The 27015-nt window shown below is 46.0% G+C and overlaps 1 protein-coding gene across 1 annotated transcript; it reads right to left on the bottom strand.

Moving 5' to 3' along the window:
* Nucleotides 1-824: 824 nt before the first annotated feature.
* Nucleotides 825-15309, bottom strand: SEC11C (SEC11 homolog C, signal peptidase complex subunit). The gene is made up of 6 exons (XM_036244793.1): nucleotides 15143-15309; nucleotides 9446-9555; nucleotides 5349-5498; nucleotides 3500-3619; nucleotides 1595-1652; nucleotides 825-1023 (listed from the first exon to the last, which is right to left on the bottom strand). The coding sequence occupies exons 1-6, from the start codon at nucleotides 15227-15229 to the stop codon at nucleotides 970-972; spliced, it is 579 nt and encodes a 192-aa protein (XP_036100686.1). The 5' UTR covers nucleotides 15230-15309; the 3' UTR covers nucleotides 825-969.
* Between the last annotated feature and the right edge of the window lie 11706 nt (nucleotides 15310-27015).

Genomic DNA, 27015 nt, shown 5'->3' with positions numbered 1-27015 from the left:
GGTGCTGGGGATGCGGACTCAGGCCTCACCACTGTCCAGTCAGCACCTGCAGGGCTGCAGCCAGGCCTGAGGCTGGAGGACATTCCCTGCGGGGCCTCGTTTGCTGCAACGCCCTCCCCGTCGCTTCCTCTCATTTCTCTCCACTCTGCCGACGCCCCTCCCCCGGAGGTCTCCCTGCCCTGTGGAAAGCAGGATCAGCTTTTCCCCCTGCCTGCTGACCCCACTTTCTTTCCTCACAGCCACTGTCACTCCTGAAGTCACGTGTCGGTTTACTATCCGCTCCTCCCCCTTGGCTGCAAACTCCACGGGACTGGGACAGAAGTGCCTGATAAACACATTCATGATGAACTCTATGTGATGCCAACGAACTCACTGCGGAGACGCCGGGAACCTGGGGAGAGGGACAGGCCCTTCTGCCCTTTTGTGCTTCATGCAGTTTTCAAAGGAGTGTACACTGTTTCTATACTTTCAAATAATGTATCCAACCATCTCAAGATGTATCAGACCATCTTTCCTTCCAGAAACAGTTGTAGGCTTTACGAATGATCACATTCTACTTTGATAAATAAGAAACCAACTCTTTTCAAGGCTTGTTTGTTTCCCCCTGAAATGCTACTATGTTATGCAAACAATTTCATTTTTGAAACTCAGACATTGCAACTGTGTCATGGGGACAATGCGCTGTCCCTGCTAGCAGGCCCACAAGTGGCCTGCCTGCTTCCTGAGGGGGTGCAGACCCTCACCCTCGGAACAGAACGACCACCACCAGGGGCAGGTAGACTGAACGGTTTCAAATCAGAGCCCACGAAAGAGAACAGTCTTTCCTGATGAATCATTTATTTGGACAAGACACAAACGTCTCCACAGTGTTTCCCTTTTATACAGAAAGTGGAACATTTCAAATATATTAGTTTTTCTCATTTTCAATAGAATTCATTTCAATCTGGGTCCCAGGAACTGCTTCTCACTTTAGGATTCACGTTTTAGTAACACATATGCACCCATTACAGCCAAAAGAGCATACTGCAAAGAAAACAGAATGGAAAATTACTGCAAGGTCCACAGAGAAATTTGGTTTGTAAATGTGTTCAGCTGAAGGCTGTTCAGTACAGAATCAAAAGGTGACCTCCTCCCCTTGCCTTGTTCTCCACATTAGCTGCTCAATGCCACGTTACGGTTAAAAACCCCAAAATCGATGGAAGGACTAAGGATCCAACCCCAACAAACAGCTAATGCACTGCTCATTTTGCGTAGGTTTCTGATTGTTTTTCAAGTGGTTTTTAAAAAATAGAGACACCATTTTCACTGACGTTGGGAAATCACTACTGCATTTATTGTACTTTTTTGGTTTCTTTAAATAGTTCTATAATGAAAAGCAACAAACATATACATGCCATTTTTTAACACACTATGAACATAAAAGATGAAAGTAGCTATTTAAAATACATACTTGAATGATTATCTTAATTTGTAGTTAACAATACTCTGCAGAAAAAAGAACTAGCAAAACATTTTAAACGAACTGCGTCTTTATAGCTGTGTGGTAAGAAGCTCCAATATTTTTTTTAAAAGACAGACACACATAAATTCCTACCTTGAATTTCGGATAGTCATTCATTATTATGGTGACCATACCAACATATGGTAAAAACCTAAATTTTGAGATAAAAAGCCAGAGATGTCAACAATGCTTGTAATATGAAGCAACCTTTGACAACACCGTATCTCAGTCTTAGGAACACATCCTGCTGGGGAGTGGACCGAGCGGGGCTGTCCCAGCAGGTCGCTGCCATCTCAAAGGCTTTCTTAGTAAGAAGCACCGGAGCTAACAGCCAGGACAGGTTTTCGGCAGGCACATGGGTTCGGCTACAGATGCTACTCATCTCCACTGCGCATTCACCGGGACAGAAGTAAAACAGAACTGAGCCACTCGTACAGATGGGATGGGCACCTTTCATCGACCTAGTTTTTCATTTTTTAGTACCAAAGTAAGATTCAGATAGTCTCTCTAAGAACTGTGTTAGAGAAAGCGCTTCAAGTACGTGAGTAATTAGTTTCCTCTAGAATCATCACCATTTTCATTCCACAGTGCTTTTCAGCATTGGGCAGTGAATACAAACCCAGGTGAAGCTCACAGCTCACACCCAAACAGGACTATGGCCTCAGAGAGAAGGCTCAGAGCACAGGCTGGCCGACGTGTATGCAGACAAAACGAATGTCACTCATGGAAACAAGGGAGCACACCTGTTGTCCCCTCCAGTCTTCTTTGAATCAGAGGCTTTGCGCTCCCACTATACAAAGCCTAGTCAGAGTTTCTAAAAATACAGGACTGGCCAACTGGAAGTCTCTCTCGTCTCCCACATTTCTATTGGAAATGCAATAGAGTAAAATGGTTCAAGGGGGAGCAGAGAGAGAAAGGGGATGGAAAAGGGCCTTAAATTGCAATCTGATGCATAAAGCTGAATCTCAGAAGATGGTAACCAGTGCTCTTCAGCCTCACACAGCTGGTGGGATTTAGATAAGATTTTTTTTGTTATCCTCACCTGAGGACATTTTTCCATTTTTTTGTTCAGATAGGGTGGGAAGGAGAGAGAGAAACATCGATGTAAAAGGGACACATCGAGTGGCTGCCACCCGCACGACCGACCAGGGCCGGGGACAAACTGCAACCGAGGTACGTGCCCTTAGCGGGAACTGAACCCGGGTCTCTCTGGACCGCGGGCCGACGCTCTAACTGCTGAGCCAAACCAGCCAGGGCTCATAAGATTTTAAAAAAGGCATTTCTAACAAGGATTAGACATAAAAGGGTCACCAAAAGAAAGGAAGAGTTGCCTTTTTTCTTGGTTTTCTAATAAGAGGATACACTGTGTGTTGTCAATTAGAAGCAGAACTCATTGGTGGAACAATTATGCAAAGAAGACTATAAAAGTATTTATCACAGAACTGTTTTTAATAGTGAAAAACAGGAAATCATCTAAACATCCACCAAAAGAATGTTAGTTAAATAAGTCATGATTCTCAGGGGAACCGCATGTAGCCATTTAAAAAGATATAGATGTAGATTTGACACTGAAAGCTATTTCCAACTTCCTGTTGGGTAAAAAATAAGCAAATTCTCCTATGTATAATTATATACTACTTATGCATACAGGGGCAGGAAGTATCAAACAACCCACCAAGGTGTGAAACAGCTGTTATCTCTGAGATGATTTCTTGTAACTGTTATTTAAGACCCACAAATAACTACTCTCCAGGTGAGGAATTATTTCAAAAGCAGAATCAAACCCATGACATAGATAACACACTTGTACTCAGCTTTAGATGTGAGGTCCTGGGTCGGTTCTGGGTTTTATTTTGTTATCACAATACAAACTGGAACTGTTCAGCCCTCCTGACATACACTGTTTACAGTAAATGACCCTGTTATCTTAGTTAGTCTCTGTTCTAAACATGTTTCTGGTTTCTGAATCTTCTAGGTGACTGAAACGTTAAGCCTCACCCTCTGGCTCTTCCCACCACGTCCTTCTTTTCCAGCCAGTTCTGGCCTTCTTTGTACAAGCCTCTGTCATCCACTTCGTTATTATCTCCTTTAGTCAGAAATTTGATGTCTCCATTATCTCTGGAAAGCAAAATAATGTCCTTTCAACAATTATTCTCAGCACAACAGCATTAGAAAGAATTAGTTTATCCGACACTTTATAGTCAGATATGGGCATTTACAAAAGCAGTCTAAGATAACCTGCTCTTTCTTGGTCTAAGATGATTGCTTACAGATAACCATTCAACTAAAGCTCAAATCTAATGACCATTTTATAGACTTAATTCTAAAACACTCACGTTACCCTGACAACCAAAAGCACAGCAAAGCACAAGGGCACTGGTAAGGTGATGATTAGCTTCCAGCAACTGTCTCCACTCTTTCTTAGTCCTGCCGGACCAACTTGTCAACACGGGTTCTGTTCCTCTTCACTCTAGACATAAATCTGATCTCAGATCACACAGGTCTGGCTCAGAGTAAGTCAGATGCAAGTGTGCTTCCCTCTCCTCAAACTTACTTTTCTTGAAAATGCAGAATGTGTTAGGGCGGCACTTCCTTCACCACTGAGCAAAGTGGTGCAAAATCCAGTTCACAAAGAAACAGGAATCACACGTGGCATCAAACCAATGTGTTAAAGAGACACATGGGATTGATTTTAAACATTCTAAACTGGTGCTTACGTAGCCTTGACACCAGCAACACAATATTCCAGCATTCTATAGCTATAAAAAAAAAAAAAGTACCATTATAATTTGATGCAAGCTTTAAAGCCCACAAAGATTTGAAACCACGCCAGAAGGAGCACGCTGACCTGAGGCCATGGTTATAAAGGAAGTCATGAGGATAAAAATCTGGGCAGCCACTCACAATCCATGCAAAGTACAGCAAGTCATGGTTATTTCCTCCACTCTGAACAGTTTCTCATCTTTAGAAACTGTCCTAAATTATATATATATAGTGTGTGTGTGTGTGTGTGGTACGTGCCCCTAGTAGGAACCGAAACTGGGACTCTCTGGTCCGCAGGCCAACACTCCAACCACTGAGCCAAACCGGCCAGGGCTGAAGCGAATATTTTTAAGTATCAGCATCTTTGGCGAACCTGGAAGCAGTGAATGAAGACCGGGGGTGAGAAAGGCGCCATTAAAAACACAAATACACAAACCTAAACTTCATTCCCTAACTCATGCAGGTAACAATGTTGCACTAAGCCTACATAAGGGTAAATGAATAGCCAAGTATATAAAATGTAACATTTTCACTAATCATGTGACTGTAGTCACTCATGGGAACTTAATGTAATTGAGCTGGAACAATTGTTTCTTGCTCTCGGAGGGGGTCTTAGTAAGTCTCCACTGGCATTAAAGGAAAGAAAAGGCTACGTGTGGGGGTGAGGGGAGAATTAGTGTAGGATATGCAAGGATCGAATCACAGGATGAGCAGGGGAAAGGACTTTTTAGCTTTCTGTATTTCAGAAAATAATTCTCATATCGGAATAATCCTGTTACAGTGGGATTTGATTTTCTTTGGGACTCCTTCAAATAACGAGTATTATGCATAATACATTCCACCTTACTGTGTTCAAGTTCTTTCGTGAATGTCAGTTCCTTAACTCTCATGATCACCTGTGAGTTACTGTGGGTAAAGCATATCATCCCTACATTGCAGACGCAGTAGCAGGACCAAAGTCACCCAACTAGTAAATGGCAGAACTAGGAATATAATTCAGTGCTTTGGCACTTTCTCATCAACTATTAAAACAGTCTACCAAAAATGTACAAAACAACACCGAGAAGAAGTAAAGCCTCTTTACTTTTCATGAACTTTGATTACTCTGTGAACTATTGGAATGTCTCGTCCTTCGACCTTAAAAACGACGATTTCACCAGCTCTAATAGGGTCTTCCCGGAAATTTGTTAGGAACAGCAGGTCACCCCTGTGAAACGCTGGCTCCATACTGCCACTAGAAAGAAACACAAAATAACATCTGAATTACTCTAGAGTCACAAGGTGAACATTCAAATTCACAATAATGAATTAGAGTTTCAATTTTCATCAATAGTTCAATAGGTCTATGAGCTTTAAAACAAGCCACAGTGTTTCCTTCTGACTGTGCGAGGTGATAACATTCAGTGAGAAAGGACATCACTTCTTCTTGGATTTAAGTCTGAAAAAGGCCAGTGTTTAACCTTAAAAAAGTCCACATTACAAACACATTCCTATTTTCACTCGGACCTGCAGACTGCAAGCTGGTAATACTTGAGGACAATTCTCCCACGTTATGGTGTATCCCCAGCACATAGGACACACTTACTTGTTCAAGGAATGAGAAACAAACAAAATGCACTTAGGAGGACAAGCTATCTGCCAGCCAAGCTGAGGGTTGGGACAAAATTCAAACCTAAGACTTCTGACTCCTGCAGCATCATCCTGTCAACCATATTCACAAAAAGCGCAATTCTAACCAACATTTTTGATGTGGAGGTCAATAAATAATCCCACATACCGGTGTAAACCCATGTCAAAAATCTTTACTGGATTCAGTCAGTTGTAATCTAGTGGATGCTGAAATGATCAAAACAATCCATTTGACATATGCTCATGCTCTGTTTAATGCATGAGAAAATAAGTAAGACCCAGATACACAGCCATGCAGGGCCATGCAAACGATGCAGAGTGGGTCTGCTGAGGGCTGGAAGGAGGAGAATGAACCACGTTAGTGAAGAGACAGGAGCGTTAAAGGAAAACGTGGGTTCACCGTGGAAGTAGCTGACCTGAAGCTTGTCAGCAGCAGGAAGAAACACAGTGGAGACTGGCCTGTTGCTAAGTACCTGCTGATGTGTTTATTTTTATTTATTTAAAAAAAATTTTTTTCTTTATTGATTTTTAGAGAAAGGGAAAGGGAGAGGGAGAGACAGAAACATCGATGAGAGAGAACATCGATTAGCTGCCTCCTGCATGCCCCCCACTGGGGATCAGGCCCACAGCCTGGGCATGTGCCCTGACCGGGAATCGAACCGGTGACCTCTTGGTGCATGGGTCGACGCTCAACCACTGAGCCACACCAGCCGGGCTAATGTGTTTATGTTTACGTGAAACCAGTGACATTCAGTATGGTGACTGGTGTAGCGATCGAAATAAATCTGACCAAAAAAGGGCTAGAAACACAAACGATTAAGAGGGTAAGAAAAAGAAATCATCTGAGTAAAAACAAATTTGGGGTTTTTGTTCCCCAACATGGAAGTTTATTTTGTTGTCTTCTGAAAATAAAACGTAATTGCTTCAGGGTTTTGTCTTCTTTTAAAGAATGATGACTAAAATGCTTGAGATAATCTCGTCACCTACTGCTTCATCCTCCCTCTTTCAACACAATCCTGAAGACACACAGGGGAGATGTGTTTCGAAAGCCACCTCGGTCCATGGGAACAGGCAGGAATCGGGCTGGAGAGATGGCTCCGGGACAGGTCTCCGAGGCAGGACGGGGGCGCTGGAGTCAGGCACCAACAGCCACTGTCGTGGCCCATAAGGAAAGCAGTCCTGTGAAACATCTCACTAATATCAATTTACACCTGCTTTCTTCATGGGCCAGGCATTCCCCCAAGGTCAGTGTCCCCCAAGGTCACACATCTCTTGTACTGTCAGTAGTTTATGTTGACAAACCAAATTGCTCTGGAAATGCAAAGGATGCTTCAGAAAAAAGTCCCTACGAACTGCAATTTCACAACAATTTCTCTGTACAAGTGTGTGTGTATGATTTAAGAAGAGGCAGAACATCTCAATTCTGGTCTTGGCTCTGCCCAACGTGACTGTGAGATGCAAGCCCCCGGTAAGCTTGCCTCTCTGTTCAGGGAGAGGGCCCGTCTAAACGTGAGGGTTTCGGTCAGAGAAAGACAAGTACTGTATGATTTCACTTTTATATGGAATCTAATGAACAAAATAAACTCACAAACAAAATAGGAACAGACTTGTAGATACAGAGAACAGACTGACAGCTGTCAGAGGGGGTAGTTGAAGGGATTAAGCAAAAAAACAAAACAAAAACAAACACCTATAGGCAGACAACAGCATGGTGACTACCAGAGGGACAGGGAGGTGGGGGAAGGAGAGGGTAGAGGGGGATACATGGTGATGGAAGGAGACTAGACTTGGGGTGGTGAGCACACAATACAATATGATGCATTATAGAATTGTACCCCTGAAACCTATATAATTTTATTAACCAATGTCACCCCAATAAATTTAATAAAAAATTAGAAATTAAAGAATAAATAAAAATAAATTTGAGGTTTTAATTTCTTCTTTTTTTAAAAGCCATAAAATCCACCCTTCCGCCCTGGCTGGTTTGGCTCAGCGGTTAGAGCGTCCGCCTGCGGTCCGGAGAGACCCGGGTTCGGTTCCTGCTAGGGGCATGTACCTTGGTTGCAGTTTGTCCCCGGCCCTGGTTGGTCGTGCGGGTGGCAGCCACTTGATGTGTCCCTTTCACATCGATGTTTCCCTCTCTCTCTCTTCCTCTCTCTCCCTCCCACTCTGTCTGTGCAAAAAATGGAAAAATGTCCTCGGGTGAGGATAAAAAAAAAATCCACCCTTCCGATAGCATCTTGCCAGGAAGCCTCACATAAGGTACAGAAAGTGAGGCTGCCAGGCTAAGGGGTCTGGAATCCATGAGCTTGGGCCCCTGTTCCTTCCTAACCTACCACCCGGGCCCCGGGGCCCTCGTGGGGCAGAGTGAACACCAGTGAATCGGCGGCCCCTATGCTTTCCTAGGGCCCCTAAATGTATGCACACGCTGTATCTCTAGAAGGAGCCCCTTGGCCAGCCACACAGGGGCAGCTGGTGAAGCTGGGGCCATGGCGGAAGCCCCATGGCATGGCGGCGGGGCCCAGTGGAGGAAAGGGCGCTGGCTCGGGAGCCAGAACACTGTGTGCTGGTCTTGGAGGTGCACCGGCCCACTGTGACCCTCCCCATCACCGTATAGCCCACTGTGCCACCTGTAGAACACAGGGGCTCCATCCCCGCCGGCCGCAAGACCCAGTGATCTAAGGCACACTCAGAGGGCATCTTGAAGCACCTACCTGCTCCCAAACATCGTTATTCAGTTTCAAACTGACCAAGTTTTTCCCCTTGGCTGACTTTGTACAGAATACTAGACTGTCTGCCAGGCACTAGGGAAATCTACCCCCTGCCTGTTTGGCACAATCAAGTAACAGTTTTAAATTACTTCTTTTCTGACAAACCTCAGAGGGAAGCGGGGGTGAATGGGTTGGAAAGAGATAAAACAAAGAACTTATATGCAATATGCATAACCAATGGACAGACAATAGTTTGGGGAAAGCAGGAGGGGGTAAGAGCGGGGAGGAGGAGGTCAGTGGGGAAAAATGGGGGGGACATCTGTAGTACTTTCAATAATAAAGATTAAATATATAAATAAATAAATAAATAAATTAATTAATTAAATACATAAATAAATAACTTCTGTTTAAAAATCAATTTGTAATGAACATAACAGTCTGAGGAATGGGGTAGTCCCAGAGACGTGGAAGTGGGGTACAGACTGACAATCCCCAGAAGAGGGGGTGGTGAGGGAGAGATAAACCACAGAACTTATATGCATGAACAATGGACATGGACAACAAAGCTGGGGACAGGGCGGGGAGGGAGGGAGAGGGGGGAATCAGTGGGAGAAAAAAGAAGAAACATCTGTAACAAATATAAATTAATTAAAAATAAATAAAAATCAATTGTACACAAATAATGCATTAATACCATTTTATGAATTGTCATTTACATGGATTAAAACATTACAATACAAACGCAAATTGTCTGCACTGTGCACAAGCACCAACATGTGAAAGCTCTAACGTCTGTAGGAACAAATGAGACTTTTCTACCATGCCCGCCTGTGGGACCTACCTCAGCACCACCACAATGGGGCTCTCGCTGCCTGTGAGGACGATCAGGCCCTTCCAGATCATGAGCGCAGAAGACACGATCATGGCGAAGTTTAAAACCTGGTAATAAAGCTGGAACGAGAAAGGCCAACCCAGAAGTGAAAACCAATGGCAGAGCGTGCTAACCCTACGCGGCACGTGCGCTTGCTTTAGAAAAACAAACACATGCAGGGTTGTGAAATTAACTCACACAGACTGAAAAATTAGGTGGTGTTTCCATGTCTGTCCATGGAATGAGCCTTCCATGCACGTCTCTCCCTCGGTGAAAAACCTGCTTTGCTAAAGCCTCACTAAGACTGCTCACTTCTCTGGGACTTCCCAGCACCTTCAACCCTGAAAGGGTCCCTCCCGCCCCTCAAATTCTGCTGCTGGGGCCTCAGCTCCAGGGCAAGTGCGGGGTTCTGGCTGAGCACCTGGCACACGCAGCTGGATCACCTAGAACACTCCCTAGCCCCTGGCCAAAGAGGCCCCCAGTGAGGCTTCCCAGTCCTAAATACTTAGCAATGAGGCTCTTCTCTATCTGAAAGTACATTTCAAAAGTCAACAAAATCTTTAAACAGCTGATGTTTACATTTTCCATAAATGGAAAGTCACATCAGTGGATATATAATTATAAGCTGACCTTGCCCCAAGTGAGACCACTGAGTTAAGACCCACAGGGCTTGTCCTGAAGTATGAGGCTCTTCCTTGAGGACAAATGCCTGGAAATGTAAGCCCCCTGGGGCACCTACCCTTACTGTCCTCCAGATGGCTCATTACTCAGGGACCTGCCTCAGTCTTATTGTTCACAATCCTTGCAGTTGTCCAGGTGATCTGAAGAGCCATGTGAATGGCCACCCAACACTCTGGCATCTCAATTCCTGGACCTCTGAATCTCCAACGACATTCTCCCTCCACCTGAGCCACCCACTCTCAGCAACACACCTGGGACTGTCACTGCTCGATTCCCGAGTCTCTACCCACCTCCCACCCCCCACCACCTGCCAGCATGGGCCTGTCTTCTGGCATTTGTGCTCACCTACGGGGCTCTCACTCTCCCCAGACCTCCATCCTCCACTGTCTCTCCATCATCACTATGCGGTCCCTGCAGCCGGGTACCCACCTCCTCCACTAGGCCTGGCAGCCTTACTCCAGGACCTTCTAGGGAGTGCACTTCCGGCCCTGCCCGGGAGAGGAAAACTCAAGGGGAGTGGGGAGGACAGCTAGGGATCTGGTTCTCAGCTTTTTCATCTGATGGCACTGATTTTGGTCCCACCTCCTCTCCATCCCCAGTTCCAGAGACAGGAAACTGCCAGTTGGTGAGTCTGAAGGTTACGCTGCATAAAGAGACGTTATTCCTCAATCTCCCCCACTGCTGGCTTAGGAGTTGGGCTTTTCCTGGCTGTCAGTTACCACTCTCTCATCCTTTTTCTAGCTTCTACTTTTTGATTGATTATGTTTCCTTTCCTGGTTTCCTACTTTGGGACAAAAAAGAAGTAAAAGCTTAAAACTATTCATTGTCCAGAAAAGAAATACAAGTAGTGAATAAACATTTAGAGCGTTCAAACCAAATCCTGCCTCCACCCTCCTGGCCCCCACTATTTCCGCCTAGTAAATGTAAAGGTTTTGGTTTTTTACTACTAATACTTGGCAAAGGTGCACTGTGGGGGGATGCAAGGTGCCGTGCCAGTCAGAAAGCAATTCAGCACCAAGAGGCTCCTCTCCGCCCCGCCATTCCACTTCTCAGACGTCAGTCTAAGACAAAGGCAGATAAGGGGTGATGGCCCAAGGTATTTACCAGTCTTATTTTAACAACAGGGAAAAGGAAATAAATGAGCAATAAGAGAGAAATGGTTGAGTAAATAATATCAAGTTACTGCACTACTTAAAACAACACAGCCTGGCCCTGGCCGGTTTGGCTCAGCGGTTAGAGCGTCGGCCTGCGGTACAGAGAGACCTGGGTTCGGTTCCCACTAAGGGCGTGTACCTTGGCTGCAGTTTGTCCCCGGCCCTGGTTGGTCGTGCGGGTGGCAACCACTTGATGTGTCCCTTCGCATCGATGTTTCTCTCTCTCTCTCTTCCTCTCTCTCCCTCCCTCTCTGTCTGAACAAAAAATGCAGAAATGTCCTCGGGTGAGGATAACAAAAAAAAACAACAAAATACAGCCTGGCTGGTGTGGCTCGGCGGTAGAGTGTCGACCTATCGCCGTTTGGTTCCTGGTCAGGGCACATGCTCAGTTTGGTTCCTGGTCAGGGCACATGCTCAGGTTGTGGGCCCGATCCCCGGTAGGGGGCATGTGGGAGGAGGCCAATCGATGTTCTCTCTCATTGATGTTCTCTTTCATCTATGTTTCTATCTCTCTCCCTCTCCCTTCCTCTCTCTCTAAAATTCAATAAAGAAAAAAAATGCATAAAAACTTTCAGTGACATGACAAACACTTCAGATATGTTAAGTGAAAATGTAGGCTGTGCCCTGGCCGGTTTGGCTCAGCAGCTGGAGCACTGGCCTATGGACCAGAGAATCCCAGGTTCGGTTCCCGGTAGGGGCACGAACCAAAAACAAGAAAATGTAGGCCGTAGTAGGCTCTCCACAAACTATGAAACAGTTTAGGAAACACACACGGAGATGCCCAGGATGCTAACGGAAGCGATCGCAGCGCAGTGGAATTATGAAGGATTAAAATTTCTTCCTTAGACTATGCTGTATTCTTTAAAATGCCTATGATGAGCATGGACTAATTCCAAAATCTGAGGGTGGGGGAAGTGTTGAAAGGAAGTGCAGTTGCAAAGATATTATTTGGTATCAAAATAATCATTTTGAAGAGTGTGACACAACATGAAAACGTATTCTGATATGATACAGAGCTCAAACCTGTTTCTTGCTAATATTACACCTATGTGAAATTATGTAACTTGAGGTAATTAGGAAGGATATAACTGACTGTAAGTGGGGACATAAAAAGTGAATCAAAATAAGATATTTTGATGTTATAAATGAAAACAGGAAAATAAACGCCAATTCAAAATTAAAGTTACACATCGTTTAAAAACCTCTTTGGCTATTGTGTTAATAGCAACTTATGAAACTATGATTAAAGTCCCAGGAGAACAAAAAAGGAGCTGGGAGTGCCACATGGATACTGTTCAAGTATTGGGCAAAGTGTTGCCCCAAGTCAACGTGTTCTAATCACGTCCATCTAGAGCAGAAGCTCTTCACTATTCACTCAGAATCGTCTCCGCCTGCACTGCCTGACTTGAAGGGTCTGATAAACAAACTTTGTTTCATTATGAATTGCAGATCTGATTAGGAAAGCCCCAAGTCTCAGTTTTCTACAGAGATTGTCCTTTTCAGAGAGGTTTTCAAACCATCTGGCTCCACCCTGAAAAAAGCACATTATAAAACCTTGCCATTTATCTAATAAAGACTGGGAACTAAGAATATATTTTCCAGTATGATTTCCTATGCTTGAAATATTCATTGAGGGGAAGTGAAATCAATTCTTCATAAAAAACTTCCTTTGAGCAAGACATTTATTTGCTAAAGAAATGGGCAATTACACAAAAACCTAACAGTCAAGCTAAATGCAAAAGCACAGATGCCACTTCCAACACCCTGTCTTGAAGGAACCTACTAATCTGCGTCTAGAGCCGAAATCCTGAAATCTGGAAACATAATTCTGATTGAACTACTAACAAGCTGACTTAAACAACAAGAAGGTGCTCTTGTATGCTTGGCACCTAATAACCCAGCAGAGTTTAGAGCAAGCCCACACTCGGTCTTTGTCAACCAATGATGAAATAACCAATGTCTGAGGGTTTTAAACTAATGCTTGAGAACAGATATTCCGGCTGACACAGCAGCAGAATATGCTAGTAGCTGTATCTCTTCCTCTCCTCTTCACTGCACAAAGAGCCCTTGTCTTTGCATGTGTCTCTTGCCTTCATTAATAGTAAGCAGGGGCAGCAGAGAAAAGAGGGCCAACTTCCAGGACTGGTGGAGCATGTCATAGCATGCTATTTTGAAAAAGAAATAAGTAAAACGAAAAAGCTTTAAAAAAATAAAATACCAGGAGGCTGCAGATTTGAGATTCTGAATATTAATTAGAAGACTAGCAAAACACAGGCAATGCAACAGCTACTCACAGTCCTTATCACTGAGAGTGGGAATATGCTGATCTTTCAAAATGGCTTAGGGATTAATACATTTCAAGGCCTTCTCTGATAATCTGTCATTATAACCATCAGTAATCATACCATTTTAGAAACATGTTAAATAAAGCTCTATTTCCTGGAGGATTTTCTTGGGGACAGTATCAATGCTCAGGACCTTAGCTGTTGGTTTTTCAAGCTAGTGACAATCACTGCCACAACTCATCTTAATCACAGACACTCCCAGGAGCTCACCAGCTATGCACACCTAGAAACAATCAGATTCTAAACACATTTCATGAAATTCAAGTCACCAAACTCTCCCACATTACTGCACTGGTCTGAAATTCTATTTGGGGGGAGAAAACATATGCCCAAAGGAATAAATTGTGCCCTTCCATGGGCACCACCTCCTTCCTCAATATGGTAGGACAAATGAAAACAACATGCCATCAAAATCATGAGAATTAATACAATTTTCAAAGACAATAACAACTTTTCAGTAGGAAGATTCCATTTTTCTTAGCACACTTTATTATTAGTATCAATAGAAGTATTAGGATCCATTGATATCCATCATGGTATGTGTGCCCTATAGGTCCCCAAAATTCTCTGGAAGCTTAAGCAATCTCATTTTTCCTGGAGGAGAGAGCTTTCTTTCCAGTCCCTACTCCTCTTGCTTTACGTTGAAGAGAAAGATTCAAAGCCTGATCTAGGCCAAGAGCTGGCTATGGAGAGAGCAAGAAGGAAGTTTTCCTCCGAAGTCACAGAAGAGGGAGTACTCAACCCCAGCTGCCCAAAGACGCCACGCTAACTGCCTCCTAGAGTCAAGGTGCAGAGACGACAGAATCTGAGAAAGAAGTTAGAGATACCTGAAACTAATTGTAAGTCAATTATAAGAAATTCTTACAATTAGGAAACAAACAAGTTAGAGACTCGGGAATCCCTCCCGGAACACTGATTCGACCCACAGTGATTGAGCTCTCCAGGCACAAGGAGCTGCTTAGTTCCGACGCAGGGCTGGGAAACACTTCTCACGATGGGAAGAAACCGCTCTGGGAGGCACTGTGCACAGTTCCCATTGTCGGAAACTATTTCCTTTCGCCTGCCTTTCTGCCCCTTCACGAGCGGGCAGCATTCCTCTGGTAGTCAGGCCTCAGGAGCCCCACAGAGAATGGTCCCCCTTCCACCAGGTGGCCCTTTAACTACGTGCAGACAGCTGTCACTCAAGACCGAGTCACCCCTCCTCGCTTTCTCAACCACATCTGACATCCATAGGACTAGATTTCCATTTTCTTCCCCTTCCCGACTACCCTCCCCTAGTTGGGCTCTTGTCAGTGCAAGACAGCACACACAGGTGCTCCCACGTGGGTGGGTGCGGATTTGAACCCAGGGCCTACGAGCCTGGCGCGGGAGCCGCGGGGTGCTGTCCTCCTGGAGCCCTACCAGGGATGCCCTGACTCCCCGCGACCGCAGTCGGTCTCGGTCCCAGCCCCGGCGCCAGGCGCGCCCCCCATGCGGGCCTCCGTTACCTGGCGCTTGTTCATCTTTCTCAGGTCCCCGAAGATGTCCAAGCCGGACGTGGGGAGATGCGTCCCCACGGCGCCCGCGCGCACCATGCCGGGGTCTCGGGGACAAGGGGGACCCGCGGGCTCGTAGAGTCACTGACAGCGGCGGAGCACCCGGCGGGCGCCGCCCACCAGCCCCGCGTCCTTACTGGCCACGTGACCAGAGATCCGCTCAGGCGTCTGGGAATCGTAGTTCCATGAGTCTTGCCCCCCAGTGTACCTGGAAAGAACCGGGAGGAAGAAAACTACCACTCCCAGAGTTCGGCGGGGCGAACGCCTCGTCCAGTGAAGACCCAGGGCTCCTAGGGAGCGCAGCGACGGGCCTCAGGAGCCTTGTCCAACCTTTCCGAGGGAAACTGGAGGAGTGGGTGATAATGTATTTCGCAGGGGAACTCGGGGAAGTGACTACTGAGGCGGAACGGAATTCCCCAGGACTCTGGTCAGGCACCAAGAGGACAGCTAAAGCTCCCTCGCAATTACCTAGCCGTGTATCTTGGCCATTGGATGACTGCACGAGAAAGGCGGGGCTTCTCTACACTGGTGGCGGACGGGGCTAAATATGGGCTCGGTGAGTGGGCGGGGCTGGAAAAGGCGGGGCTTTTGAAGCCTCTGTGTTCTGTGATTGCAAGGGTAGTAGGATTTGAATGTAAGAGAGCAGGAGGATACAGAGATGTATCCTCTTGATCATAGCTGTGTCACGGACATTAATTGAGTGAATAAATAACCAATTAATTTAATACACGAGAAAACAGAGGCCCAGAAAGGTTAAATGACATGGCCAAAGTTAAGGGACAGTGTCTGCAATAAAATTCAAATTTTAAAATGTATAAATCCTGGATTACTACAGTCCTGACCCTAGACTATCTTTAGTTCATTCACTCACTCATTTATTCATTATTTATTTCATTCATTTATGCAAAAATCTTTTTTGAGCACCTATATGCACCTGGTCCTGTTCTAGGCACCTGAGAAACATCAATGAACAAAACAAGCAAAGATCTTTACCCTCATGAAGCTCACGCTCTAGCAGGGGGAGACATAAGGAAATTATACAGTGCCTAGAGAAAATAAGAAAAAGCAGATAAGAGAGAGAAGGAGCTCTGGGGAAAGGGGGCAGGTTGCAATTTAAAATATTTCAGAAATTGACTTACCATGAAGCTAATGAAAGGTGAGCTTTGAGATGCTTCACTTGTAAAGGCCCCTTCCAAAACCTTGAAGAAAAATGGTCATGTGGTTTGTAAAACTTTCAAAGCAAGATGTTTGTTTGTTCTTAATGTTATTTTTTCCATCAGCATTTATCCCCTCTATATCCTCCTCCACCTCTACCCACCTACCTCCCCACCTCACAATCACCACACTATTGTCCATGAGTTCTCTTTTTTTGCCCAGTCCTTCCACCTCCTGTCCCCCCCCCCCCCCCGACACACACACACACCTGAACTGTCTGCCTGCTCTCTATCAGTCTGTCTGTTTTTCTTGGCAGTTCAGTTTGTTCATTACATTCCACATATGAGTGAAATCATACGGTACTTGTCTTTCTCTGATTGGCTTATTTCACTTAGCATAATACTCTCCAGGTCCACCCATGCTATTGCAAAGGGTAAAATATTCTTCCTCTTTATGGCTGGCCGAGTAGTATTCCATTGTGTAAATGTACCACAGATTTTTTATCTACTCATCTACTGATGGACACATGGGCTGCTTCCAAATCTTGGCTATTGTAAATAGTGCTGCAATAAACATCAGGATGCATATATTCTTTCGAATTAGCATTTCAGGTTTCTTCAGACAAATTCTCAGAAGTGGCATCGCTGGGTCATAAGGCAGTTTCATGTTTAATTTTTTTTTTTATCCTCACCCAAGGACATTTTTCCATTTTTTGTTCAGACAGAGTAGGACGGAGAGAGAGAGAGAGAAACATCAACGTGAAAGGGACACATCAAGTGGCTGCCACCCGCACAACCAACCAGGGCCAGGGACAAACTGCAACCGAGGTACATGCCCTTAGCGGGAACCGAACCCGGGTCTCTCTGGACCACAGGCTGATGCTCTAACCGCTGAGCCAAACCGGCCAAGGCAGCAGTTTCATGTTTAATATTTTGAGTTAACTCCATTCTGTCAAAGCAAGATATTTGAATTGTTGTCAGTTGAGTCCTGTTTCTTTGTATTCCAACCATCACACGTTCCCTCATGTTGGAGGGACAAGGAGCATTTGGAGCAAGGAGAATTTGAGTTAGAGACACATTTAGTTGGTGTTTATTGGATATATGTAAGTGGCTCATTGCTGTTTTCTGACATCCTGTTGCAGGAATGGCTTCTAAGATCTCTGCCACCCACTGTGCCAACTCACCTGGTATCCCGGCAGGAGGCTGCCCCAGAGGTGGGTTCCTGATGCGAGGGTCTCCTGCAGCACCTGCCTTGGAAGCATGTGGGTAATCACGGAGAAACAGGTTTCAAATGGGTAGAGCCAGAAGCTAATCTGTGTAAAATTCTTTTAAACATCAGATGTATAAAATCAAAAGTGGAAGACAGATTCCCTTCAGTCCACAGAAGTTCAAATCAATACTCATAGTTGCTGAAATTATTAGAGGTGGTAGTGAAGGTGTGTAGATGTGTTCAGACTCTGGATATATTCTGAAGATAGAGTCCTCGGGGTTCCTGAAAGATGGATATAGGATGTGAGGAAAGAAAGGACGTGCAGGCTGACTCCAGGGTTTCTACCCTGAGCAACTGGAAGGACAGAGACGTCCTCCACTGAGAGGAGGAAAGTGACAGTGGAGCAGGTCTGTGGGGTAAAGTAAGAGTTCGCATCGCTGTGACCACAGACCCAGGGCCCCAGGTTCTACCAGCCCAGTGCCCTCAGACCACATCCTTTGACAGGCCTCCACACTCCTGCTGAGGCTGAGCCCTGCATCAGGAGCGATGCGGAAGGCCGCGGGTGGAAATCCCCAAGTGCTGTCCAATCTGGGGCAAGGTGATTAATTTCCATGAGCCCTTCTCCTCATCCATAAACTAAAAACGATTTTGGTGACAGCCATTTTGGAAGACTGTTTGGCAGTTTCTTACACAAGTAAGCATACTGTCACCATACAATCCAGTAGTCATGCTCCTTGGTATTTACCCAGAGGAAATGAAAATTTATGTCCAGCTCTGGCCGGTTTGGCTCTGGTTAGAGGGCCGCCCGTGGACCAATGAGTCGCGGTTTTATTCTGGTCAAGGGCACGTGCCTTGGTTGAGGTTCGTCCTCAGCCCTGGTTGGGGACATGCGGGAGGCAACCAGTCAATGTATCCCTTTCACGTCCATGTTTCTCTCTCTCTCCCTCTTTCTTTCTCCCTCCCTCCCACTCTATCTGAGGATAAATAGAAAAAAAATGTCCTCGGGTGAGGATTGGAAAAAAAAAGAAAAGAAAAGTTATGTCCACAAACCTGCACATGATGTTAATAGCAGTTTTCTTCAAAACTGTGAAAACGTAGAAACAACCAAGATGCCCTCCAGTAGGTGAATGGGTAAACAAACTATGGCACAATCAGACAATGGGATGTTATTCAGTGCTCAAAAGAAATGAGCTATCAGGACATAAAAAATATGAAAGAACCTTAAAAGCATATTACTAAGTGAAAGAAGCTACGTAGTGTATGATTCCAACCATAGGACACTCTGGAAAAGGCAAAACTATGGAGACAGTAAACATTTCAGTGGTGGCTGGGGTTAGTGGGAAGGGATGACCAGGCTGGGCACAGGGGACTTTTAGGCCAGTGAAACAACTCTGGGTGATGCTATAATGGTGGAAACGTCATTATACATTTGTCAAAACCTATAGAATCTACAACACCAAGGGTGACCCCTGATGTGCACTATGAGTTATAGTAATGTGTTAATGTAGGTTGATCAGTTGTAACAAATGTACCACTCAGGTGGGGGATGTTGATAATCTTAAGAAGACCTTGCCTGTATGGGGGCAGGGGATTTATGGGAAATCCACTCAATTTTTGTGTGAATCTAAAACTGCTCCAAAAAATAAAGATTGTTTTAATTTTAAAAATACCATATCTGACCTGTTTGCTATACCAATTACAGATAGACTGTGCCCTCAAGTCAAAGTAGGAGCTAATAGCAGGGGCTAATGGGCAGCAGATGAAGTCTTAGCTCATGGTCCCACTTGCACTTATGGCCTTAGTTCTTGAATATATATTTAAAACATATGTACTTGTCCCTCTCAGAATCCCCACGTTCTCTCATCCGTAAGTAAGGGCCTTTACGGTAGAAAGAGCTAACCAGAAGCCCGTACTGCGCCCTCCCTACCAAGATAGAAAACCAGAAGCAATAGCCCACCCCTGGGGGAATGGCAGAGAAATGAATTCTCAGTGTTACACTAAAGCTGAGGTGGCAAAAAATGTAAATTATTGGACTAGGCTTTAAGGAATTACATTTCAAATAACGGTCAGCTATGTAAATCTTGTCAGCCCAAAGTAAAGTGGAAAATTTGTCCCATGTTTCAAACAAAATAATCTGTGTTTCAGTCGTGGGTGATTTTAGAGCCTGAATCACCCAGCTATTGGCCAATTTCTCTATTTAGAATCAGAACATCTAACACTTCAAAGGGATCCAGAATCCATCTGGGTCAAATTTCTATCCATGGCTGGCATCTCCTGTGAAAGATTGGACGATCATAAAGCCTCTGTTGAAACATTATTGAACGGCTCCTACATTCTCTAGCAAAAATAGAGCAGGGGACAGACACTTACCAAAAATTATACTCAACACTGTTTAATTGCACTTCCCTAACACTAGGCCCTTTAAAATCAGAAAAGGAGCTTCTTTTACGAAGGAAAAACGCAGAAGCCATGACAGGCCAGACATCCTTCCAACCTCACAACCCTGGCCACAGGGCAGGGTCCGCCCTGAGCATCCACACATTCCCTCCACATCTGTGACTGTGACAGATGTGACCTTGGAGATCCCTTGTGGACCAATTCTTGATGCTACTGGGCCCCCAGTTTTGCTGTTTGTCTTGTTCTCACAAAGGAAGTCATTAAAGTCATCTTTTTTTTTTTTTTTTTTAATCCTCACCCAAGGATATTTTTCTGTTGATTTTTAGATAGAGTGGAAAGGAGGGAGAGAGAGAGAGAGAGAAACATTGATGTGAGAGAGATACATCAATTGGTTGTCACCTTCACGACCCCAACTAGAGCTGGCGATCAAAACGTGCTCCTGACCAGGAATCAAACCTGTGACCCTTTGGTCCGTGGGCCAACACTCCAACCACTGAACCAAACTGGCCAGGGCTAAATCCAAGTCTTAAGGGACCACCAAGGACCTGAAGTCTCCAGCCCCACCCTTGACAGCCTTTCTGTCTCTGTTCTCAGCTCCTCATTTCTCCACCTCAACTTGTGCTGTGATAGCAAATATAGAGTGTTAGCTCCTATTGGCCTGCTTCCTCCAAAGACAGGAAGAGGACCTGAGTTGAATTAACACTGGCTCTTCCGCCAGTATCTGGGGAGATCCAGGTTAGCTAGTATCAGAAATCAGCATTTCTCTAGGTCTTGATCATTACATAGTCACATAATTTGATTTATTGTGTATCTTAAATGAAAACATAGCATTGCCTATTTCTGTTTTTCCATGGAGAAATAAGCATATTAATTTTCCATATGAGATCCCCTAAACACAGGTTGACACCATGCACCCTCCCTTTACAATTCCCAGACACTCTTCCCCCCTCCAGCGAGATAATCAGGCATAGAACTTTAAGAAATCTTGCTCTGGCCAGTCTGGCTCAGCAGTTAGAGTGCCGGCCAGTGGACCAAAGAGTAACGGGTTCGATTCCGGTCAAGGGGACGTACCTCGGTTGTGGTTCAGTCCTCGGCCCTCGTCAGGGTCGTGCAGGAGGCAACCAGTCAATGAGTCCCTCTCACATTGATGTGTGTGTGTGTGTGTCTCTCTCTCTCTCTCTCTCTTTCTCTCTCTCTCTCCCTTCCTCCTTCCTTCCCTCCTACTCTATCTGAAGATAAATGAAAAAATATCCTCGGGTGAGTATTGAAAAAAGAAATCTCCCATAGGACAACTGACTCCCTTATTTATTGACGTATTTGCTCCATTGAGCACTAGGGATCCAGAGGGCATAAGACATAGTTCCTAGACCCAGCTGAAGCTGCACGCACGCAGCCGTGGTGGCCACACGGTGTAACGGGACTGGTGGCATAATGAAAGGCACGCACTCTGGTTGAGAAACCCCTTGACACCCAGGTAGCTTTCATGAGCAGGGAGAGGAGCTGCTCGGAGCAAATACCAGCTAACAGTTTGCATGCTTATTTTTGCGTCAGTTAAGTGCACTTTCATTCTTACGGAAATTTATTCTACAGACAATGAAAAAGAAGTCTCAGAGATGATGAGTCACTTGTTCAACATCACAGAGCTAAGAGATGACAGAGCCAGGACTTGAGTCCAGCTCTGCGAAATCCATTGTCACACTCTCATTCGCTACACCACAGTCTCTCCTGGGTTCTTTTCTGCCCTTTGAAACCTCCTGGCCTTCATGAGCAGACACAGATTTCTGATTTCTGATTTCGGAGTTCAGGTTACTGCTTGCAGACTGATGATGTTGGAAGCCAACATCAGCCCAAATACAGACACTGCAGAGGCCTGGGGATCCTGGTGCACTTGAACTTGATGGAGAGAGGCAGGACTCTCTTAAATGGAGCAGAAACAGGAAGACCTCTGGTGGATGCCTTGGAATTTGGTCGGTCCTCATAAGAACACTGGAACACCTACTAGCTGGGTAGGAATAAGTCATGTCGTTTCAGATCTGATTCAGCAACACCTGGCTGATGGTGCTAGACACCAGCCTTCTGAGTCACGCTGCCTTCACTGGTTTCTGCATCGGTGGAAGGATGTGTCAGAAGAACTGCGCTCTTACCCAGGGCGGGAGTTTGGGCTGCCTCTCCCTCCTCCTCCGTCTGCCTCCCATTCTGCTGCCCAAGTCTCTTGTCATAATAAGCCATTTCTCCACTACCTCCCTCTTCTGTTTCAGCAGAATCTTCCTATTACCTCCCTTTGCCTTGCAGTTGGTACAAGCAGCCACAGGAGTTTTATGCTAAGAAAAGTGTTAAGGAGAGAGAGAGAGAGAGAGAGAGAGAGAGAGAGAGAGAGAGAGAGAAGGAGAGAGGGAGGGAGGAGGGAGAAAGGGAAGAAGAGAGGGAGGGAAGGAAGAAGGGAAGAAGGCAAGGAGAGAGGGAGGGAGGAAGGCAGGGAGGAAGGGAAGGAAGGAAGGAAGTTAGGAAGGGAGGGGAAAGGGGAGGGGAGGGGAGGGAAGGGAAGAAGGGAAGGGAAGGGAAGGGAAGGGAAGAAGGGAAGGGAAGGGAAGGGAAGAAGGGAAGAGAAGGAAGAAGGGAAGGGAAGGGAAGGGAAGGGAAGAAGGGAAGGGAAGAAGGGAAGGGAAGGGAAGGGAAGGGAGAAGGGAAGGGAAGGGAAGGGAAGGGAAGGGAAGGGAAGGGAAGGGAAGGGAAGGGAAAGGGAAGGGAAGGGAAGAAGGGAAGGGAAGACGGGAAGGGAAGGGAAGGGAAGGGAAGGGAAGGGAAGGGAAGGGAAGGGAAGGGAAGGGAAGGGAAGGGAAGAAGGGAAGGGAAGGGAAGGGAAGGGAAGAAGGGAAGGGAAGGGAAGGGAAGGGAAGGGAAGAAGGGAAGAGAAGGGAAGAAGGGAAGGGAAGGGAAGGGAAGGGAAGGGAAGGGAAGGGAAGAAGGGAAGGGAAGGGAAGGGAAGAAGGGAAGGGAAGGGAAGGGAAGAAGGGAAGGGAAGGGAAGGGAAGGGAAGGGAAGGGAAGGGAAGGGAAGGGAAGGGAAGGGGAGAAGGGAAGGGAAGGGAAGGGAAGGGAAGGGAAGGGAAGGGAAGGGAAGGGAAGGGAAGGGAAGGGAAGGGAAGGGAAGGAAGGGAAGGGAAGGGAAGGGAAGGGAAGGGGAAAAGATGACAGTCATTAAACCAAAGGTGCTTATTCCGATGCATGCCCCACACTATGTGATTCTTGTGAGACCGTCAAGAGCTTTTAAAATGTGGCTTCTCAGTTTAACTGAATACTCTGTTAAATAAACAAACAAAAGCTGGGAGACCTGTTCTTACATTTGCTGGACCATGTGACTCAATCTTCTTTCAAGAGTTTGAAAGACAAGGAAAGAGCCCCCTGTGTGCTGGGTACCCTGGAACAAGACTCCAGAGAGCCGGGCTGTCCTCCTGGGCCCCTCACGGCAGTGCCGCCTGGAACCACCCATCTGTTTCCTTGGGCCTCAGTTTCCTCATCTGCAGGAAACAAAGTTGTGACCTGGACTGTGATGGGGCAAGTATCAGTTTTACAATCATGGCAAAAATGTAACTATATTTTTCTATAACTTCAAAAAGTTATATTAAAGCCCCTTCTGCCTGGTTTGCAGCAACTTAATATAGTCAATTCCCGTTTTAAAACTGGGTCAACTTGAGAGTATTTAAAAACTCTCTCTTACCCCTCCCTGTCCTCCCCAGATGGCAACTGAGTTAAGGGAGGCCCGTCCTGACTTTCAGTGCCCATGTTGGCATCCGCTCTCCCTCTTGATCTGTCTCACTAAGGCTCCAGCATCCCAGGAAAGGTAGCCCCTCTCCCCCCGTCCTTAGAGGTGATGTCTCCCACTGCTTGGCCATTGGCTTCTGTCCTCACTGTCCTCGCTGAAGTGTCTGAGTCCTGTGGCGTCCACGTGCATCCCTAGTAGTCTAACCTCAAGTCCCAGACTTCTGTGGGTCTGCCAGTCCTCTCTCTTCTGTCCGTTCTGGGCTAAGTTCCTGAGTGCGTCTGATTCCCAGGTGAGCTTTGGTCCTGCCACTCGGCATTGTTTGGCCTCCACTCATCTCGGTTCCATTATCCTGCCCCGTTGTGGCTCGGGGACACTGCGAGGCGCTCTGGGGTCCAGCTGATGCGTTTCTGCACTGGAATGGCCCGTCGTAACAGTAATGTGTATCTTTGTCCTGGCTTCACCGTCAGGACGCAGCTGGAAGGGGAGGGGCAGCGGATGCAAAGACAGCCCTTCTCTGCACGGTCGCCTCTAACTGTCCTCTCCATCCCTGGCCTAGAGTTTCAAGGGGGATCAAAGGAAAATAGGTTATGCTAGATGGTGTCTCCCTTCATAGCTTTCTGGTTGTACATCTGAATGGTACCTTTGATCTTAGAAATCAAGAATTCACCACCTTAGTCTCAGACTCTGAAGTGACCCCTTTTCCCCCAGAGTAACTCACGTTTGGCTGTTTATGCTGGGGCAAGGACAGAATCTTGGGGGTCAAAGGAAGAGATTTAAAAGTGGGACATGGAGAAGTGGAACAAAGCTACTAATATACATATGACCATTCTATGGCTGAATGACTGGCCCCTGCTAAATGTGAACTCTAAGATTACAACCAAGGGTTTGCTGTTAAAGAAACTCATGAAAATGCACCACTGAATTCTTACTACCTGCATTGTTCTAGGACCTGAGAACTCAACAGTGCGCAGAACAGGTAGGGCTCTTGCTCGCATGACCTTTATTCTAGTGGGAAGAAAAATAATAAGCAAATAAACACATACATGATTAGGATACTTTTAGAAATTATTAATGTCATTTATAAGGATGAGGAGCTAGCCGTGCCATCTACATCTAGGGAAGACTGAGAATCTGAATTCATGTGTGCCGTCTGGGGCAGGGCAGCTTTGGGGTCCCCAGACCCTGTGGCAGGTCCTGGGAGACAGTGTGGGAAAGCATAGACCTAGCCCGGAGCCCCACATGGTGGAGGAGGGAGCTGTGGAATGGGCATGCCCTCAGCTTTGGGCCAACACCTCAGACAGGGTAGAAGATAGGTAGGAGAGCCCCGAAAGAGTCAGGAGCAGCCCCCCGTTCCAGTAGGATCCTGATCGCGGTCACAGGTCCTGGCAGAGATGCTCAACCACATGGACCACAGTGCCATCCCTGTGACCTTAACGGTCCAGTCCAGGGGTGGGCACCGGACGCAGCTGCACAGTGAGCCTGTCCCTTGGTGCCTGCGGCTACTTGCAGTCATGTGTCCTCCATGAACCGGAGACGAAGAGACAACATGTTGGTAGGATGAGGGAGAGGAGAACCTGCCCACAGAGGCCGCTGCCTGTCTGTGACATGCTCAAGTGCCCGTCTACTCACAGCTGGTAAATTGGTCAGAGAACAGATGCTACACGAATGTAACTACCCATCCTTAGCAATTTGCATTTGCCAAGATAGGTCTTTGCTAGAAGTGCCAGCCCATCGGGATTTTGTGTCTGTGAAAACTGAACAAGACCCCAGGGAGTCCTGGAGAGGGTCACAGGCCACCTGGCAGATGGCTGCTTCCACCCCCACAGGAGGGCAGAAACAGTGAGCCCCACAAAGCCGGGCTGCCTGGGAGAGCTCCGAGCCCCACCCTGTCCACACCAAACTGGATCCGCCAGAGCGATGGCTCAGCAGTGATGAGTGACAGCCCAGAGGGCTCAGTAGCCTCCCTAACGCCCACCCTCTCCCCAGGACCCACCCGGCTCCTTCCTACCCCCCCATAACCCCCCCCCCGGCCCTGAGAAAACTGGAAGTGCAGACCGTGGGGAACACAGAGGCCTTTGCCTTGTCCGGCCAGGCCCTGGTGAGCAAAACACAGGGAACATCTAACTGCTTAAAAAGTCAGTTGGAAGCACTTTCATTTAATCAATATGGCAAACTAGATATTCAGAGGGGTCTCTTTCAATATGGCATACTGGACTTTTTGTTTTGTTTTGTTTTTTAGTTTAAAGCACAGTTGAACTGTCAGGGTAGTAAAGGAATTCCTTGGGGACCAGACATGACAAGAAAGCTTGAACTCAGAGGGCAAGCAAGGCTGCTGGTGCTAGTGTGGATCCCTGGTGGTGCGGAACCCGATGTTAGCAGGCCACATGCACGGGACGGGAATACACAAGTATACTTTTCCAGATGTTTAACAAACAATCTCACCCCAATACCTAGTGAGCACATGTCAATGTTTTATGTAACTCACTAATGAGAGAGCCAGCAGGGTGAAAAAGACGGTTTAAGGGGAAATGCCAGAAATTCAGGTAGATAGATAGATAGATAGATAGATGGATGATAGATAGAGAGATAGAAAGATAGATAGATAGATAGATAGATAGATAGATAGATAGATAGATGATAGATAGAGAGATAGAAAGATAGATGATAGATAGAGAGATAGAAAGATAGATAGATAGATAGATGATAGATAGAGAGATAGAAAGATAGATAGATAGATAGATGATAGATAGAGAGATAGAAAGATAGAGAGAGAGAGAGAAAATGTTGGATTGTGGTTTCTGTTTTTTGTGTTTTTTTTAAATTTTTATCCTCACCTGAGGACATTTTTCGATATTTTGTTCAGATAGAGTGGGAGGGAGAGAGAGGAAGAGAGAGAGAGAGAGAAACATCGAGGTGAAAGGGACACATCGAGTGGCCGCCACCCGCACGACCTGACCAGGGCCGGGGACAAACTGCAGCCAAAGTACGTGCCCTTAGTGGAACCGAACCCGGGTCTCTGTAGACCGCAGGCCAACCCTCTAACCGCTGAGCCAAACCGGCCAGGGCGTGGTTTCTGAATTGTATTTTTTAAATGGCTTAATATTCTACAGGGCAATTAAAAAGTCATAACTTTTGGAATTGTCTTTTCTACCAACAAAAATCGTTTGCATCTCATCAGCAGTTATTTTCTATAAACTGCTATTTAACTTTCTATAGCCTAAGCTTTCTGGGCACTAATCAATAGAAAACAAAGTTGCAGCCCCTATCTAGAGAGTCACAGGTCCTTTATGAAGTTTGTTAGA

Source organism: Molossus molossus, unplaced genomic scaffold, assembly GCF_014108415.1.
Source record: "Molossus molossus isolate mMolMol1 unplaced genomic scaffold, mMolMol1.p scaffold_m16_p_6, whole genome shotgun sequence".
NCBI lineage: Eukaryota > Metazoa > Chordata > Mammalia > Chiroptera > Molossidae > Molossus > Molossus molossus.
The sequence above is the reverse complement of the archived record's forward strand: the minus strand, read 5'-3'. Positions and strand labels throughout refer to the sequence as shown.

Excerpts from the sequence above, each read along its gene's own strand:
- SEC11C (XM_036244793.1), bottom strand. The coding sequence starts at position 15,229 with ATGGTGCGCGCGGGCGCCGTGGGGACGCATCTCCCCACGTCCGGCTTG. Across the intron at positions 9,556-15,142 it reads GAAAGATGAACAAGCGCCAG|CTTTATTACCAGGTTTTAAA; the intron begins GTAACGGAGGCC and ends TTCTCGTTCCAG. Across the intron at positions 1,024-1,594 it reads ATGACTATCCGAAATTCAAG|TATGCTCTTTTGGCTGTAAT; the intron begins GTAGGAATTTAT and ends TTTTCTTTGCAG.